Genomic DNA, 19588 nt, shown 5'->3' on the forward strand with positions numbered 1-19588 from the left:
ATCAGGTCATAGGTTTAACATGGACATTCAGAGCAAGCTGTTATAGCGCATGTGATTTTCGCCGGCTTCTCCATCCAGGACAGGATTACTGTTTTGTGAGTTTTAGCCTGGTATTATGGATAATTAGCCAGCTGTTAATCATTGCAGGGCAAGCTCTTCCACTTCTAAAACAATCGATGAATGTTATTTTTATTTGGTAAAATAATTAGGTTTCTGAAATTTAAAACATTTAATGGATCATAATTTTGATTTGGCTTATTACCAATGGAAATGCTGTGCCTTATCTCCCCCATCATATTTTCATATTGTATAAAGCCTGTTGCATAAGGAAATTAAACAAAATTGTGTTATTCCCATCCATTTCACGATATGATATAGATACTAATTCTTGGAAAATAGGCAATAATGTAGGAATTTGGCCACAAAAGGATAGCTGGTATTCTACGTCATCAACTGGTTATGATCTTTATCCTATAATGCATTCACTGGGTGGGTGGAAAAACCTTAAAACAAGATCAAAATTTTATGTCTGTGAAAAATGCATCTGTGAATATTACAACTAGGGATGGGCAGAATGTACATGTAACTCTACAATAGAGCACACGCTCGCTTGGTCTTCAGTCTGTTTATCATCGTCTGCGGACCTAGTGTTACATGATTGGTGCATTGAAATGGTAGGCTACACCTGGTATGCTATCCTTTTGAATGTAAAAGATCCCAAGGAGTAGCTTATGTTTGTTGTTTGAAATATTCAATAATACGGCCAGCGGCCACCTAAATCGGATCCAAAATCGCTAAAATACCTGTATTAAGCGGCCACAATAAATGTTTACTATTATATAAAAGGGATATTGTAACAACCTGTAGCGATAAGGTGCAGCAAATAACCGATCTTCACACCTTCAGTAGTAGTACCCAGTCAGTCCCGACATATCTACTGTGTATCAATTAAGAAAGTATGGCACTGGAATACATCTAATTGCCCCTGGGCAGGCTATGCTTGACATATGTAGATTCACTTACTATGACAATGCATAATGCACTACATGAAACAGGAATTAAATTATTAAATGGAAAAAGAAAACAAACTTGTCTAGAACTGTTAATTAAATACATTCCAGATGCATTTTTTCTAAAGGAGGCGACATGTCAAAAGTTGATTTATAATCGACTGTAAAGCAAACATCCCTTAATTAACAGTACAGACAGTAAAACAAGAAACAACAACAAATGTTTTAAAAACTGGCAACCTGTCTTAAGCGGCCATTTTTATCTACTCCTTTGTGTGACCGTCTCTGGTATTTCATATAACACTAGCAGGTTTCTTCTAACTTTGGTGTTCAACAGATACAAATTGAAATGAAAATCATTTATCTTCCACCTGCCCTTCATGCTCTTCTTCCTATAGCCCCCACCCCCACCCCCCACCAGTGGTGATTATAGTTTTCTTACTGTGGTATGCATTACAATCAATTTTTGAAGCGATTGTTTTTTTAAATGCATACAAAAATAGTTGGGTTGTTTTGCTCTTTTTTTTTTTTTTTTCAAAACACTTCTACTTTTCGTTTTCTGTCAAATGAAACTGAAATTATTGACAAAAAATAAAACAATGTTTATGGATGCTGGGAAGGACTAGTTTTAATATTTAATTCTGTACATGTCATGTTTGTTAATTCGGTGCGCCAAATCTAGTGCCTGTTGTGAAATGTCGCCACACACTATGCCATTATAAGTCACTGTATAACTAAAATTTTGACTCTTTTGATTGGCTAAACTTCCAATCTTGCATGAGCGTGAATTCGTACAATCTTATGTTTTTGTTTCTGCCATTACATAGCATCAAGCATCGGATTTAAAGAAAAAGAAATGTTTTATTTAACGATGCACTCAACACATTTTAATTACGGTTATATGGCATCAGACATATGGTTAAGGACCACACATATATTGAGAGAGGAAACACGCTGTCGCCACTTCATGGGCTACTCTTTCCAGTTAGCAGCAAGGGATCTTTTATATGCTCCATCCCAAAAACAGGATAGCACATACCACGGCCTTTGATATACCAGTCGTGGTGCACTGGCTGTGACGAGAAATGCCCAATGGGCCCACCGACGGGGATCGATCCCAGACCGACCACGCATCGAGCGAGCGCTGTACCACCGAGCTACGTCCCGCCCCCTCCATCGGATTTAGGAATGAATGTCTCCAAGTGTGGCGTTCATCTATTGAAGGAACCGGCCTCGGTGGCGTCGTGGCAGGCCATCTGTCTACAGGCTGGTAGGTACTGGGTTCGGATCCCAGTCGAGGCATGGGATTTTTAATCCAGATACCGACTCCAAACCGTGAGTGAGTCCTCCGCAAGGCTCAATGGGTAGGTGTAAACCACTTGCACCGACCAGTGATCCATAACTGGTTCAACAAAGGCCATGGTTTGTGCTATCCTGCCTGTGGGAAGCGCAAATAAAAGATCCCTTGCTGCTAATTGGAAGAGTAGCCCATGTAGTGGCGACAGCGGGTTTCCTCTCAAAATCTGTGTGGTCCTTAACCATATGTCTGACACCATATAACCGTAAATAAAACGTGTTGAGTGCGTCGTTAAATAAAACATTTCTTTCTTTCTGTTGAAGGAATACAAGTTTGTTTTATTTAACGACGCCTCTAGAGCACATTGATTTTTATCTTATCATTGGCTATTGGACGTCAAACGTATGGTCATTCTGACATATTTCTTTGGAGGAAACCTGCTGCAGCCACATAGGCTACTCTTTCCGATAAGCAGCAAGGGGTCTTTTATATGCACTTTCCCACAGACAGGACAGCATATACCACGACCTTTAATGAACCAGTTGTGGACCACGGGTTGGAACGGAAAATAGCCCAAACTGCAAATGGGTCTACTGAGAAGGATCGATCCGAAGACCGACCACTTCACAGGCGGACACTCTACCACTTGAGCTACATCCCAATGCAGCGGGGTCTAGACTGTGGTGAGCAAAGTTTAATGGTAGGGTCAGATGGGGTCGAATCATGCTCCCTCGAAAAATATGAAGAAAAACAATTGAGCAGGGGGAGTCCGGGTTCGATCCCTAAAACTCTCCACCCCTGCACATGCACCTGTCATTCCACCACACACTCGCGAAAGTCGAGTTTTGTTTAAAATTTAGGATAAAATGATTATAACGGATTACGCATATAAGAAATCTGTTGCCTGTAGCATTTCGAGGCAAAATGGTTTACGCAAGCTTTCAATTATGAAACGCGCACGCACGCACGCACGCACACCACCACCACCACCACCACCGCAGATTAGGCTGCTAACATTTTGACACCATTATTTTGTGTATCTCAGGTTCAAGAAATTTGTTATAAAAAGACTAACGATCATGTTTTAAATAGTTAATATTATTAAATAACTGATTAAAACATTTTGCCTCAGAGATTTATGCATTATTTTCCAATTGTTCTATTTCATAATTATTTGTTTTTAATTAGTAACTAAGAAATAAAGTGCTTATCGACCAGTAACCTGAACTGGCTACTTATTAATTGTAACCCGTTCATTATATGTTCTACAGACCATTTTAAAAGTACTATATATAGATGCTTAATTGCGCACCAAACAGCAGAAAGACAAAGAAACACACTTAATCGACTGGGTCTAATGGTCATTTCGATTGCTTATAATTTACTGCATTGAAATTGCCTAACTGTAATTGAATACAGTGTAATTTACCTGATCACCACGATTTCATTATTGTTCGATTATTTCAACTTATTTTCGTGCTTATATCCAAGTACGGTTCAAGCACTATTGTTCGATAAACCGATTACGAACTGGCGATAAAGCCTATACAGAAACAGGGGACTCCAATTAAGTTTAATATTGTTACAAACATTGCCGATACCACGGTGATTTTCTTGTGCACAAGCAATATAAACAAGACTGATCAGTTAAAATCTCATATGGTTCGAATTCGATGCAGCGTTTAAGCGAAGTGTCATTTGGTAAATTATTTAAAATTTATACCAGAAAACACTGGAGTAAGAAGAGATCCTTGCGGCAGCACGTACGACGTTAAGGGCGAGTTGCGTTTGATGTTTAAGACTGTCTGAGCTGTGTATAGCACATGACCTGTCACTACAGAGATAGATGTCCCTGATTGACAGACGCTTGTAACAATACGCCATGTATTATGACAGCCTGTCGGCCGCCAAAGAGGGCATTTTGAACCTTGCGGCAAAGAATCTTATAAATAAAGTGTGCATTATGGCGGATACACCCAAAAAAGTGAGTATTGAAACAAGCTTTGTTTAATTAACGATTATGTATGAATGAAGTTGACGATAAAGTAGTTATTAATCAACAGTAACGGATCAGCTCGATGTATAGAACAAATAATACAACAGGAGAAAAATAATCTAACAAGGAAACATTATTTATATATTAACAATTTGACAAAATTGAAATAAAACATGGAAAAATTTGATAAAGTAATAACAGAAATACCGGCTTTTATATTTTATTAAAATAAATGTAAAAATAAAATATTATAGTTGCATATTTACATATTCCAAATTGTTATCCCCTTTCTCTTTTTAATGTATTATTATTATTATTATTAGTGGTGGTAGTAGTAGTAGTAGTAGTAGTAGTAGAAGAAGAAGAAATAGAAGCAATTTATTAATTTATGTTGTATGATTAACGTCCTGGGTTATTATGACAACCCCCCCCCCCCCCCCCCGACTCAAGTTAACTGCTTAAACATTAATTTACTGTACTTGTCGAGAGAAAAAAAATAACTCAAAAGATATATATTATATATACTTCAATATATAAGCAAACGATCATCGTATGTCGGTATTTGCCCGTACCACCTATTAAAACGAATGGCCCCAGGCGCAGCATTTGATCTATAAAGCCAGTTTGAACGAGCTAACAATAAGATCTATTGCCACACTTGACAAATTTTACAAACGAGTTGCTTTTAAGTACCACACGAGTATGGACAAAATATACACGTGTATATGGCCGACATATTTCAACAACAAAGGCGACTTTAACTTTGGGCATTGTTTTGACAATAAACACACAGTTTAAAACGTCGTGTACAGCATTTAATATCGTCGTGATGGGTGCATTCATTTCAGATTTTTACGCTCATTTTAACACGCGTACAACATTTAGTATTTTTGTGAAAGGTGCATTCAATTCAGACTTTTATAAACGTTTTATGCATCTAAGTTAAGTAAGAAATGTTAATAAATACCGGTCGTTGTTATTACTGGGTGTATGGGCAACATACATTACATGTAATAGATGCTATATGTAATTTGAAAAAACCCAACATTTCTTTTCGGATTTTTAAGAATATTTTAAACGTTAAAACTTATTTTTCTGAAACCATTACTTTGGATAGAAACACTCACGCACACGTGTCATATTATCAGTTTTAAAGTTACATTGGAAAGGTCACAACATAAAAGATAATAAGCAGTTATTCATGTATAGTGTAAGAAAAAGACATCTAGTGGTGTTCGTCAAGGATGCATGTTAAGTCCAGTTTTGTTTATAATTTTTATTAATGAATTAATAAATGAAATGAGTAATAGTAGTTTTAGAGGACTTTTTGTAAATTAAATTATTAATGGTATTTTAGTGCTTCTTTTTGCTGATGACGGTGTACTTATCGATGACAGGCCTACAGTAATAGGTTTGCAAAAAAAAGAACGAAAAAAAAGAACGAAAAAAACGAATAAGTTTTGTGTAAAATGGGGATTATAAGTTAATATTGATAAATATAATGTAATTGTATTTCGAAATGTTCAAAGATATGGTTCTGAAATATTAGGATTTACTTATCGAGAATCGATTAAAAAATACAAAGTAATTATTTTTAAAGGTATTTAGGAGTTTCAAAGAGAGTATCATCAAATGCTGTGCTTGGGAAAATAGACAGATTATTTGTGTGAAATATTTTAGCCATTGTATCCCAAAGCTTGTTTTGATATATTGAAATGCTACGATGAAATTGGGTATCATGTGTAAGAACACTGTTGTTTCAAACAGGGTTATCTTATGTTTGGATTGCTCAATAATTTGGCAGTAACAAGTTATTTATGTCCAGCTGTGTACAAAGATGTAAAGACATTCATTTTCAACACTGACTGGCAAGATAAAATCCATACTTCTCTAATTTTATAAAGGCTTATTCTTCTTATAAATCTTTTAGAAACAGAAAAAGTATATACACATATATGTATTATATTTATCAAAATATAACGATCTCTTGAGAATATTTTTTTTAATTTAGGTGTTTGTTACATAAATTAAAAGTACAGAAAAGCGGTTTTAACTCAGTTTATAGAAAGAAATGAGACTATCTGTACAAAGTGTAATCTCAATCAAGTTGAAGATGAATATCATTTTCTTTTAGTATGTTCATATTATAATTTAAGCAGGACATATTTCATGCCATAATATGTTATAGTAATTCTTTCAAAACAAACAAAAAATAATTTATTGATATCGAACCAAAAATATGTAGTGTATTAAAGGAATAGGCTTGTTTCTAAAGAGAAATCTACCAGTTTAAATTGAATATGTATTATACACAAGTAACGCACGATTCATTTATTTTAAAATTAGTTATCTTGGTCATGTGGCCTCAATAACTGAATGAATGTCGTGTCTTATCTTGTTTAGCCTTGTCTTGTAAGAAACTGTTATTAATTAAAAACTGTTCATGATTATTTTCAACATTTTAATGCATGACAGACTTTTAAAAATTAGAGTAAACTGGGTATGGTTCACTGATTATCAATGTGCGCTACAATGCATGCCTCCAACAATCACAGACACATGTTTAAAAGGATAAGATCCAATAAAGATAAAAGTACAGAGTATACTCGATTGAACATTATTTACATAGATAATTATTTAGGGCTCTCAAAGTAGGTGGCTACCATCTTTCATCTCTCTTTACAGCGCATTACCAGTTTTATTGGCATACTTACGATTTGTGGCAATATTATATTGGTGTCTATGTCACTCATTGTAGACAATATGCAATATGCAAACCAAACTAAATAAAAATAAAAGTCGTCTAGGCCTAATCTATTTACCTGTTAGACAAGTGAAATATTTGGAAAACTTTAGTAGATAATTATTAGTTTTTACGCTTACGCACGAATATGATTATATACCCACAGCCCATAGACATAATATAAATATGATCGGTGTTAAAATGTGTCTGTATATATAGTCCTAACTATGAGCATGAGTTACAAAAATATATGTATTCGTATGTGTTCCCTAACTTGTTTCAAGCAGTATAGAGTACTATGCTACAGTATTGTAAGTTTTCTCGATATTGTCACATCTACTGAGCTAATCGATTTTGTCAGCCTGCGACATTTTCTCGGATCAGCTGCCGCGTTCAGTGTTCAATAATTCCTTCTCTCTTTTTTTGTGTGCCCCATCCCTGCTTCCTGGCGAGTATTCGCACAGATCATGTGATCCCGACGTTCGCGTGTCGAAAACAAGGAATGGCACGTTTTGGAGACTCGTTGCATTGGTATTGATTCGTGTTTTGTACAGAATCTTTGACGTAAACGTGAACCGTTAAACGCCTAGGTCACGACGGCTCGTCATCGTCAATATGTGGCATCAAACGTATGTCGCTGTTCACATCTGTTGTGTCCAACGCGCTGCGTCGTGCACGTCTATGTGCTGTCGTCTGCAGCATGAGCCGAGGTAGTCGACCTCGTCTTCGATACTCTTGTGGCGGACAGGGACCGTACAGGTATGTCGTACGCGTCATTACATTGCTAGTCACACACAGACAGCCAATAACACAATCTAGGTATTTGTATACATCCATTTTGTTATCAATTACACATTTAGCATTTTGTCAAGATACAGATATAACCACATACAGGAGTGAAATGCCTACCTGGACAGACCTCCGGAAACTGCGAGAATGAGTGTTTCGTTCGTATGTTGCTAGCAAAAATCTTAATTTCACGAAACCTATTTTTTTTAGCACTATTTGTGGTTTGTTTATTTTGTTTAACAACACCACTAGAGCCCATTGATTTATTAACCATCTACTATTGGATGTCAAACTTGGTAATTCTGACATAAAGTCTTAGAGAAGAAACCCTCTATATGTTCCTATTAGTAGCAAGGGATATTTTATATGCACCATCCCACAGACAGGATAGCAGATACCACGGCCTTTGATATACCAGTTGTGGTGCACTGTAACGAGAGATAGCCACATGGGCAAAATATAGGGCACCATCTACAAGATTATAACTGGTTAAGTAAAAAGTAGATCTGTTACCTGAATTTATTTAGAATTTTCATTTATCTGAGGCCTGCTGGATGTCTACGTTATAATGTGTAAAAGTACATCTCTACATTCCAAACTTTTCGCAGTAAACATTGCACTAGCTTTATTTCTCTACGGAATAATTTCCAACATGACAGCTACTAGTCGGCACGGCACCGAGTTCTCTACGGAATCGTCTCCAACATGACATGTACTTACCCGAGTTGGTAGGGAAACGCCGAGCCACCTATTAAAGGGACAGACCCTGGTTTCAACCTGTGAAAAATTAACACTAAGTTTAGTTAATCTACAAACCTGTAACGCATTTAGATAAAGTTACAATTAAATGAAACATGAGTCTGTGACTTTGAAATGGCGAAATACCCTCTAAAAATAGACTAAAATTTGACTCCATAACTGTTATTTCTCAGATGCACGTGCGTTTTTTAAAATATGATAAATGCATTTTGTGATATTAAAAAACACCAGAATAACCAAAAACACTTCGAATGTACGCAAACTGATAATCTAACCCATAAAATCTAAGTAAAGTATGATTTCAGTTATCAAAATACGGCTATAATAGCAAAAATATCCCTTAGTGTTTAAAAACTCGGGTATGTCCCTTTAATACTTCTACTATAATACGTTTAACTATATATTGTTGTCTGAATTAATCTACTAACGTACAATTTAAAGAGGGGATTCATCACCAGAACAAAAGGAATTGCTTCTTGAAGGAGGGGGATTCCGTTTTTACTTTCAAAATATATATTTAAATTAGTAGTGACACATGGTTAGGGTATTACTACTTAAATTATCTTACATCTTCGATTTTGCTTTATATATTTTCAAATATAATTCTACGAAAAAATCGATCTCAACTTTTTTTTACACGTATGTATGACAATGAATGTATAGATGTATTAACAATTCATTAGGTGGGTTTAAAAAAAAAATCTCAATTCAAACTGCAGTTGAACATTAAAAATGATCAATTTAATTAAGGTAATAGGACTATAATTATATCTGATATACGTTTTGCAGAGATAAATACAACTGTCAAATATGTTTGCAATATTTTCATAATAAAACATGTATACATTATTATATTATTACGTGTTTAATTTTTTTTTTTTTTTTTTTTTTTTTACATTTTAACAATGTACAGTTAAATGTGAAATACTTCCAATTACATATTATCTAGGTCAAATATATATTTCTTTACATCGTAGGTGTACATGTTATATGAAGTTATTGACAAAATGTTATTTAGATATCGCGAAATCGTTGAGAGTAATGAATGAATGAATGAATGAATGAATTTAACGACACCCCAGCACACAATTTTTTTACATCGGCTGTTGAGAGTCAGACAACTCTTTGAGATTAAATCCGATAGTGAGGGTCTTTGCTTAATTTTTTTTTTTGAAACACCCCACAAAAACAAACAAAGACAAGCACATCTATACATTCATTGTCATACATGCATGTACACAGGTCGAATTATCCGATACGAGTGGATGCGAGGGTGCATGATATGAGGAGTGATACCATTGGCGTAGCCAGGATTTTATATTAGGGGTGGGCAACCCATATGGAAGGGGGGGGGGGAGCAACCCACACTGTATGTATGATTTATAAAATGTAATACCCCCCACACATACACACACCGCTACGCCACTGAGTGATACAACTCTGTGCACTCCACTTTAATTAATTATATAACAAATCTTAATACGTCGCTATTCGATGCCATGCTATACATTATGTATCTCTGTTCGCTGCCAGGTGATACATTATGCATCTCTATCCAACACGACCAATTGATTTCGTGTACAATTGTTTTTTAAGCCCATTGCTAGATATAAGACAAAGGTTAATTAGTACCACGTGACAAATGTAATATGCACGTACGTGAATATGCATCCACATGAATACTTTCATAGATACACCTCGGTCAGCTTATGTACTACTAAACAACAGAACTTAAAATACGATGGTGTTTTAATTAATTAAAATGTTTTAATGCCAGTTTCCCTATTTTTCTGATGGTACATATCAATATATACTTTTCCAAAAAAGTAGGGGAACTCTAATAAGAATTTACAATTGCCAAAATTGTAAGGTATATTAGTTGTGGGGAATGGTTATATGATAATAGTGAATTAATTGGGCAAACATTACAAACGGTAGTTCAGTATTACAGTAGGTTTTATGAGCACCAAAGATCTTGAAGGACGATTGGGGTCAGAAGTGAAATTTGAAAGTTGACGGGGTTTTTTTTTATCAGTAAATCGCAAATTGAAACAATAAAAATGACTGAAAACAAAACAATAACAACTGTTTGATCAACATAATGAAAGAGATTGACAGAAATAATGTTCCACAGTGATTAATGGAACTTCCTGGAAATTGTCAAAATCGAGAATGACACCACGCACGTGTACGAGGCAACTGCGTGATGCATGTGCAAACTATGGAATGTGTTTCGGTGTGTTGATAAACAGACCTGAACGTTCTTTACTAGGATGTCTGTGGTCAAAACGTATGTTCGGTCTAATAGTTGATATTAACATTAATATTTCAGGTTCCCCTACTTTTTTTAAAGAGTATATTTAATATTACATATATGTACTCAACAAAATTAAGTAGACCTTTTGGTCAGTTTTTGCTATTATTATGTTATTAAGTTTTTATCACAGATGATTTCTAAATGTTGTTTGAGTACATTTTGACCAAATTTAATAATGAAGATAAAACTATAGCTTTGTATGCTTTGTAAAGCCACAAGTAAATATATTTTGTACCCTAAAAAAATGCTGAAAATATTTTTTGGCTCTTAATTAATTTAGTTGAGTATAAACAATCGCGGTTATTAGCCCAACAACTCGTTATCTTTAAAAATACATTGATGTACACGACTTACTTGCCAGTCATTAGTGACTACCTTCCCGTTCATATATACTACTCAAAAGAATTTAAGGGTCAAACATTTATAACCAAATAAGTTTCAGAGTGTATTAGATTGATGATGTAAACTACACCAAAAATTTAATTTATTGTTCCATATTTACAAAAAAACACAAATAAACATCACTGTATACAACAAAGTCACATGACATGCTGTCAAAGTTGAAGGTTGTCAAACATGGATTTTACACATTAGAACATTCGTTTAATAGTGTGTGAATCCACCCCTGGCGCGAATACACTCGACACATCGTTGCCTCATGCTGTTGATCAGACGTCTGAAGAACTCTTGGGGAATGGCCTGCCACTCTGCCATAAGAAGTTGACCCAGATCATGAAGGTTGGCCGGAGGGGCATGGTTATCCCGAACTCTCCTGCCTAATTCGTCCCAGGCGTTCTCTATTGGGGCCAAGTCAGGCGAATATGCTGGCCAATCCATCCTGGCGATACCTTGTTGTCTGAGAAAGTCCGTTACCACCCTGGCGCGGTGGGGTCTGGCATTGTCATCCTGCAGAACTGACCCGCCGCCAATCTGCTGAAGGCCTGGGAGAACCAACGGCCGGATAATCTCATTCAGATAGCGGATTCCATTCAGATTGCCATCCACCACATAGAGGGGGGTCCTGTGGTGGATAGAGATGCCGCCCCACACCATGACGCTGCCACCACCGAAGCGGTGACGTTGTTTAACGTTAACGTCAGCGAAGCGCTCCCCAGGACGTCTGTAGACACGAACCCGACCGTCGTTGAACTGGAGACTAAACCTGGACTCATCAGTGAACATCACTCGACCCCACTGAACACGTTGCCACCGCGGATGAAGGTGCACCAGTGACGTCTGGCCGTTCTGTGACGTGGTAGGAGTGGTGGTCGAACAGCCTGGCGACGGCAGCGTAGATTATTGGCTCTCAGACGATTGCGTATGGTTTGATCAGACACTCGAGTTCCAGTCGCAGTCCGCAGATTGTCACGTAATCGGCGTGCAGTGGTTGTGCGTTGACGTAGCGCCATATTGGTGATGTAGCGGTCCTCTCTATTTGTAGTGCTTCGGGGTCTTCCCGAACGTGGACGATTTCGAACAGAATTCGTTGCTTGGTACCGTTGCCACAGTCGGCCAACGACACTCTGACTGACACCAAGTCTCAGAGCAACATTTCTTTGCGTATTGCCATCCTGAAGCCAAGCAATAGCCCTTCCTCGATCTTCGATAGTCAGTTGACGTCGTACCATTGTCGAATTTGGAGTGTGCACCGTACACGAACGCAAGCTCCAATTATACAGAAATTCAGCATTGGGAACATGGAATACACATGCAAAGCGTGCAAATGAAGCGCTTTGTGAAAAAGCAAGTTATGGGCACTTAGCAGACCTTTCGCTTTCGCCCTAATTTACGTGCAAATGTAAGCATGTTTTCGCCATTAGAACTAGTCGACAGTGTCAATGACAGTGGATTTTAATTCATTTATGGGTTGCTTAGACCCACTTTCGTCAAAATAGAACAATACCATGCGTGACATTATGGTCTAGCTAATATAATTGACATTCAGAAAATAATGTCGAAAATATCGTCTGACCCTTAAATTCTTTTGAGTAGTACAGTTACGGCAGTCGGTCATATGACTACTTCAAAGTACATTACCGCCTATTTGAAACAGACGAGACCCCCACCCCTCCCGAGTTTCTTGGAGGCTTGTAGAAAATAAATCTTCAATATTAGTCGAATAATAATTTGGAATACATTTATTACATGCAAAGGTTTAATTTATTTCAGTTTTGAATTTGCAGGGCGGATCCAGAGGGGGTTCGAGGTGCTCGGACCCCACCCTCACCCCCACTCACGACTAAAAATAATTTTCCACAATGGAAATCGAGGTGTCCGGACCTCCCACCAGTGGCGTAGCGAGCCCCCCCCCCCCCCCCCCCCCAATCAAACCTTTTTTTTCTTTTTTGTTTTTACAATATTAAATTTTATAAAATCATACATACATACATACATACATAGTGTGGGTTGTCCCCTCCAATCGTGGGTTTCCCCCCGTAATATAAAATCCTGGCAACGCCAGTGCCCCCTCCCCACCCTACTCACGACAAAACTATTTGTCCATTTATTTATTGAAGTGCATTCAAGTAGTTGCATGTAGACCCCACTGAAACAAATCTTGGATTTACACCTGATTTGATCGCAATTTAGACGGGTCGCCCGAAACATCATTCACTTTATGAAGATATTTTTATGAGTTTGACATTATAACCCCCCCCCCCCCCCCCCCCGCAGTTGACATCTGTATGACCCTGGTAACGCAAGTTGACAGCAGACGAGATAGCTCTCGTCCACATCCTGATCCAAGGAGTATGTCAAGTAGACCTGTACCGTGATCAATCTTAGATAGCCAGGTGTGAAGCGATTATAGCATCATCTTGTTGAGATAGCTAAACATATCTTAAACAGGATTAACAACAAAGGGTTAAATTTATTTCACAAGCAGTTACAAAACAATGAGGTCCTTTATGTGAAGTAAAATTCAAAGAGGTGCACATGACCTGTTGCTGTTAGTTTCACGGTTGAACAATTTCATATCATGCTTTTCATGCAGCCACCTCGTTAAGAAGACGCCAGTGTTGATGTCATCTTTGTACTATTGTTCCATATCAAGTACACGTATATTAATCTTCAATAAGCACGCCCACCACCAAAAAAACTCAACCCCCTCCAAAACCCCCCAGGAAAAACCCAAACAAAACCCCCCATAAAAAGTTTTTAAAAATAATAAAATAACAAAAACAAAAACAAACAAAACACACCAAAAACCCATCCAAAACAAAGCCTTGTTATTAGAACTCTATAAATTGTGGTCACAATCTATTACCGTAACAATTAAATACTGATACTTTTTGTTGAATTGAAAACTTATTGATGAAACATGGTTAAGTGTTCTGTGAATGTATCAGTAGTAATTTGCTTTTCAGTTCACTGAACCATGACATCAGTGTTGTAGTACGTGTGACATTATATATTTTAGCACAGCTCTTTACAAACTGTTTTAATTTCACTTTTGAATTTTTATATTGATTTAGTCATCAGTTTGTTTGTTTTGTTTAACGACACTACTAGAGGCGGTGTATTGTCTGTGCTGTGGTGTTAAACATTAATTCATTCATCATAGCAGTAGTGTTTCTTGGTTTTCCATTAAGCCCAAAATATAATACTTGACTTAAGTATCAGCTGACCAAATTGAGCCCAAATATATATATATATATATATATATATATATATATATATATATATATATATATATATATGGGTCTGTATTTCAAAAAACTATTTATTTATTTATTTAATGCCTTTATTTAATGTTGTATCGTTAAGCATTCATCCATTCATTTTATTTAATGTTTTTCAGGTGATCAAGATGGCAAAATCGTCCATACCCAGCACTCCTGATAAAAGCCGTTTCTTGAAGTGTCTATTTTGCACCAATCAATTTTCTTTAGGTGAACGAAAACCATGGTTTTTAAAGTGCTGTTTGAACACAGTTTGCTCAAAATGTGCACAGAAACTGTATGTTAGCGACAGTGGCTGTGTAGAATGTCCAATCTGTCGAAAGAAAGTCACTATTCAAGAGGCGCCACTAGAAAATGCTAACAACGGCCTAAATATATCCAGCAGAAGTACATCAGCTAATGAAGACGTTTCGGTGGATGAGATGCAAGCAGAACCCCATGTGAATGGTACGAAAACAATTCCCGTCATTGAGAACGGAATTCATTCTGCTACAGCTCCCAAAAGCGAAAATGGAAAACAAGAAAGCCCAAGACAACCTAGAAAGACATGCAACTCTAGATCCAGGATACCAAGTTCAGTGTCGAGTAGATCTAGCACAGGCAGCAAAAGCCCAGCGTCCAGTTTAGATAGACTGAGAAAGCACCGCAAATCATCGATTAGAAATGATAGTGAAAGTGATGTTACTAGTGTGGATGTTGATGACGTTGAACTGTCGCTGAATTCGAGTTATGACAACGAATCTTGTTTCAGCTGGAGTGACACTCGCAGTACGATATCATCTGTGTCTGCGTCACTGCCACTGGACCCTATCAGAGTGAAGACCATAGAATACAATAAGGTGCAAAGAGACAACCCTATTCCGTGCAAAGAGTGCCCTTTGTCTCACAGTTCGTCATGGCGGTGTGAAAACTGCTGTCTGTTTCTATGTAACGAATGTCAAGCTAATCACAAAAGAGACGTCAAAACCAAAAGACATACTGTGGTTCCATTTGACGTTTTGAAGTCGAGACCAATAAAGCTTTTCAATCACAACCATTTTTGTGAAGAGCATCCATTTTCCAGATTGACTCTGTTCTGCTGCACCTGTAATGTCGTGATTTGCAGCACGTGTACCAGAAACAGCCATGAACGGAAAACTCACACAGTTACAACTGTTCAGGAAGCATTTAGTTCCAGGGTAAAAATTGCAAGTCAGTTGCTTGCTGACGCTAAGGTGAAAATAAAAAACATATCTCAGCGATCAAGCAGACTGAAACAGAAAAACGAATGTTCCATGGTGTCTATTGATTGTGCTGAGCAGATGATCATTTCTACGTTTGATGCTCTCTCAGACGCCATCCAGCAAAGGAAATCCGAACTTCTTTCAGATCTTCTCGAGTCTCAAAGTCCGGACTCATTTGATGACACCGAGAAGATAGGAAGCCAGCTTTCTCTCCTGAACACCGCCTCTAACTACGCAAAGGAACTCAGGTCCAAGGCTGACTGTGTTGAATTCCTGCAGCAGTATTCCAGTGTCACCGATGCACTACGGAGTTTGATAGAAGTCGAGAATGGTGATGCAGAGGTTTCCAGGAAAGGTGTCGTGTTTCAGGAGGCGTACGTAGCTCTAGCACACAAGCTGATCAGTAGTGTCGGACAGCTTAACTCTGTGACCTTTCGTCCAACTGCCAGTTCAGACAAGGATGAAGTTACCATTAAACCCTTTGATAACATTCCAGGTGAGTTTAGAAATATAAAAATAATTTTAACAATTCCTTGTATTCTTCCCTCTCCTCGGTAAATGTATTTTTAGGATTCAAGAAGTGTACATTATATATGCTGTGTTCTGTAATAGGTGTATGCGAGTACAGTCATATAATACCGATGGATGACGACTGATAGACATCAACAAAAGGATCACCGATAGGATAAATATTTCTTGAGAGACCTTAATCTGGTGTCATAGGATATATTAAGCTGGCGGATGTAATGGTGTATTTATTCGGAGGTGTCTAAATTGGAAAAGACGTGTTTTTTGGGGTCAAACTTTACATTAACTTTGGTAAGGTAGGTATTATCATACTGCTGTCATTTGGAATCCCATACGAAGTGTGTTACTCGTGAAATTTGAGTTTTGATATGACTTGCTGTAATAGTACATTACATATATACATTTAATTATGTATTATATATTTCAGCACCATCCATTGAATCTTCTGTAACTCTAACTGGAGATATTTTCCCAAAAGATGCTAACAGTTGTGATCTGAAATGTAAGTATTTACGTACATCACGAGTGTGCGTGTGCCTGTGTCAGTGTTTATATGTTACTTTTGTTTATGTGGGTTTTTAAATCTGACTTCTATGCTTTATTAACATTTCTTCATTCTTTTTTATAGGTTTACCGGAAGATAGAGTAATTCTCCTTCAGACGTCTGATATAATTGTCAAAATTAATTGTAAGTATATGGAGAAAAAACCCACCTGACACAAAACGTCGTTTAATGTCTAAGACACATGAAATATGCATTATTATTATTATTATTATTATTATTATTATACTGTATATGATGTACATTCTTAAATATGTAAATAAATGAAGATTTGAGCCAGTAATTAATTTTCAATTAATCATTAATGTAATAAAGTATAAGATTCCTATCAAAAAAAATAGTTTTTACTTTTGAAAAAAATATGTATTTAAATAAAGATTTGACAACGTAGCCTACTTAGTATAAGATTTTTGTTACAAATTCCATCTTTTTGTAGGTCCTTGTCTTCACTTTGACCAAGCGACCATGTTTGCAGACCGATCAGTACTAGCTGATGCTCTGATGACAAATCGTCCACCAGAAGAACCTCTCCCACACACCGGGTGCAGACTCAAGTCGTACCCAGGAGCCCTGGCAGACAGGGCGGTATGCGGGTATGCAATAATCAACCCCAGCTGGCCAGTCTCACCCCGGGGGAAGCACATGTGGGTGACAAAAGTGACCACCAGTCTCAAACAAAAAGTACCAGACAACAAGATGGTGTTCGAGGCCGCCCTCACGGAAAAACCTTTAGACGCCAGATTCAGTCAACGCATTGGGTCGAGTGTGGTTCTAGCTGGCTGTGAGCAGCACCACTCGCTGTGTGTGAAGGTGAAGTATAACGGCAAGGTCCTGGCTCACATACCCAGTGGGAAGAATAAAGCCTCAGAGAAGGGACACTTTGACATGGGGTACGTCCTGGATCTTGACAACACATCACTGCACGTCTTCAACATGCTGTCAGGACAGTGCATCTTCTCTATTCACGATATCGATGTTACGAAACCTCTGTGGCCGGTTTTCTGTGTTGGTCGGTTCACATTCGCAGACATCAAACTGAGGCTGGTTAGTGGGAGCAGTGTCAGCGTGCCGGACGGTGTCTGCACCATCTTGAAAAGCATGTACGAAGATGACAAATGTAGCACTTTAACCTTCACCGTTGAAGAGCCATCTTCTGTGAAATGATGGAAATACAAAGGAAACTAGTTATTTTAAATACATTTTCAAATCTCCCAGTACAAATGATTTATGGTCATTGTTCGATGAAATGGTTAATATTCACTGGCCTTAATTGTGGTGTATTTTAGTGCAAGTGAATTATATATGCCAAAACTGAAATGTTTTACAATCTTATTTAAAGATATGCCTGGTTACCTTTTGGATTAAAAAAACCCCAATGCTGCTCTTTGCCATAATGCAATTTGACGTTAGCAATACATAAATGACTGGTTCTCAGAAAACGTATATATTTTTGTTTACTCATAATAGGCATTTAGTTTGCTCTTGCTGAAGTTGACCTATTTAATGTATATGTGATCTATTATAAAATTAATCTTGCTCAATCTTTACATATATAGACTTGATTTTATAGCGTGCATTGCTATTAGATTTTACAGTTAACAGTTCTGTTAACGGATTATGTATATATATATATTCATTTAGTTGAACATTTATTTGACAGAACTCATTTAAGTTGTGTTTTATATTAGTTTTGCTTTCATGTATGTTAACTTAAGAAATTGTAAATGACAGAAAACCAAAATAAACGTAGCTTGATCATAATTTGATTTCTATGGATTATTTCCCTTCAGAAACTGGTTTGAATTTTTTGTTTGTGTGTGTGTGTGTGTGTGTGTGTGTGTGTGTGCGTATGTATTAAAATAACATGCATAATGCAATAAAGATATTTAGTTTTTGAACTTTTGACATGTGAAACAGTGAATGCGTTGAATACTTATTTTTGAATCGTATCATACGAACCAACTTTACAAATAAAAGTTTTTAAAAAATCACGTTCGTGGTGCATGGGTGATACACAATATAATACATGGACTATGTACAGGTAATATAATATGCCATGCATTCTATTTTGCTATTATTTTAGTGTGATACACGTTTTATTAAAATAAATATAATTTATTTACAACCGTTTTGTTGAATACTTTTTATTTCTTGTTTACGTAGATTAGACTGGCATATATAGTATGTATTACCATGTATAATATATTGGACTCCAATTAAAACCTGTTGCTCAGACATTTATTGGACATTACAACATTGGCAAGATATCCCACAAGGCATTTGGAAAAGTTAGGCCTACACAGTTACAATGTATTTCCGAATAAATATGCATACAAGATGGAGGGGTGAGAAGGTAGGGTAGGGTAGGGGATTAAGCAATTTTTTTTTTTTTTATTGCTTAAGGAAAGTTAATAATTTGCCATATGTAGCTAAAACGTTATCAGTGAGCTAGTAGAAGGAAAGGTAATCCAACTAGGCTCAAGTTTGGTAAAGATTATATTTGTTTTATTTTGTTTTGATATAATAATGCTACCACTGCCACGACTGTTTCAACATAGATCCTGTAATTAAACTATTAACTATATTTTGCAACAATTTTGTTAAATTCATCAATGCCGATGTAGCTGTTATTTGGAAATTTGTTGGTACCAATGACAATTTTACCGGTTCATTATTATTGATAG

The 19588-nt window shown here is 36.9% G+C and overlaps 1 protein-coding gene across 1 annotated transcript; it reads left to right on the plus strand.

The window, feature by feature from the left end:
* Positions 1 to 7428: 7428 nt before the first annotated feature.
* Positions 7429 to 19029, plus strand: LOC121368297. Its single transcript, XM_041492965.1, has 5 exons — positions 7429 to 7805; positions 14711 to 16310; positions 16770 to 16844; positions 16971 to 17030; positions 17341 to 19029. The coding sequence occupies exons 2-5, from the start codon at positions 14720 to 14722 to the stop codon at positions 18066 to 18068; spliced, it is 2454 nt and encodes an 817-aa protein (XP_041348899.1). The 5' UTR covers positions 7429 to 7805; positions 14711 to 14719; the 3' UTR covers positions 18069 to 19029.
* Positions 19030 to 19588: the final 559 nt, after the last annotated feature.

Source organism: Gigantopelta aegis, chromosome 3, assembly GCF_016097555.1.
Source record: "Gigantopelta aegis isolate Gae_Host chromosome 3, Gae_host_genome, whole genome shotgun sequence".
NCBI classification, from domain to species: Eukaryota; Metazoa; Mollusca; class Gastropoda; order Neomphalida; family Peltospiridae; genus Gigantopelta; species Gigantopelta aegis.

Coding starts and splice junctions, on each gene's coding strand:
- LOC121368297 (XM_041492965.1), top strand. CDS start 14,720: ATGGCAAAATCGTCCATACCCAGCACTCCTGATAAAAGCCGTTTCTTG. Junction 16,311..16,769: donor ACCCTTTGATAACATTCCAG/GTGAGTTTAGAA, acceptor TATATATTTCAG/CACCATCCATTGAATCTTCT. Junction 17,031..17,340: donor TATAATTGTCAAAATTAATT/GTAAGTATATGG, acceptor ATCTTTTTGTAG/GTCCTTGTCTTCACTTTGAC.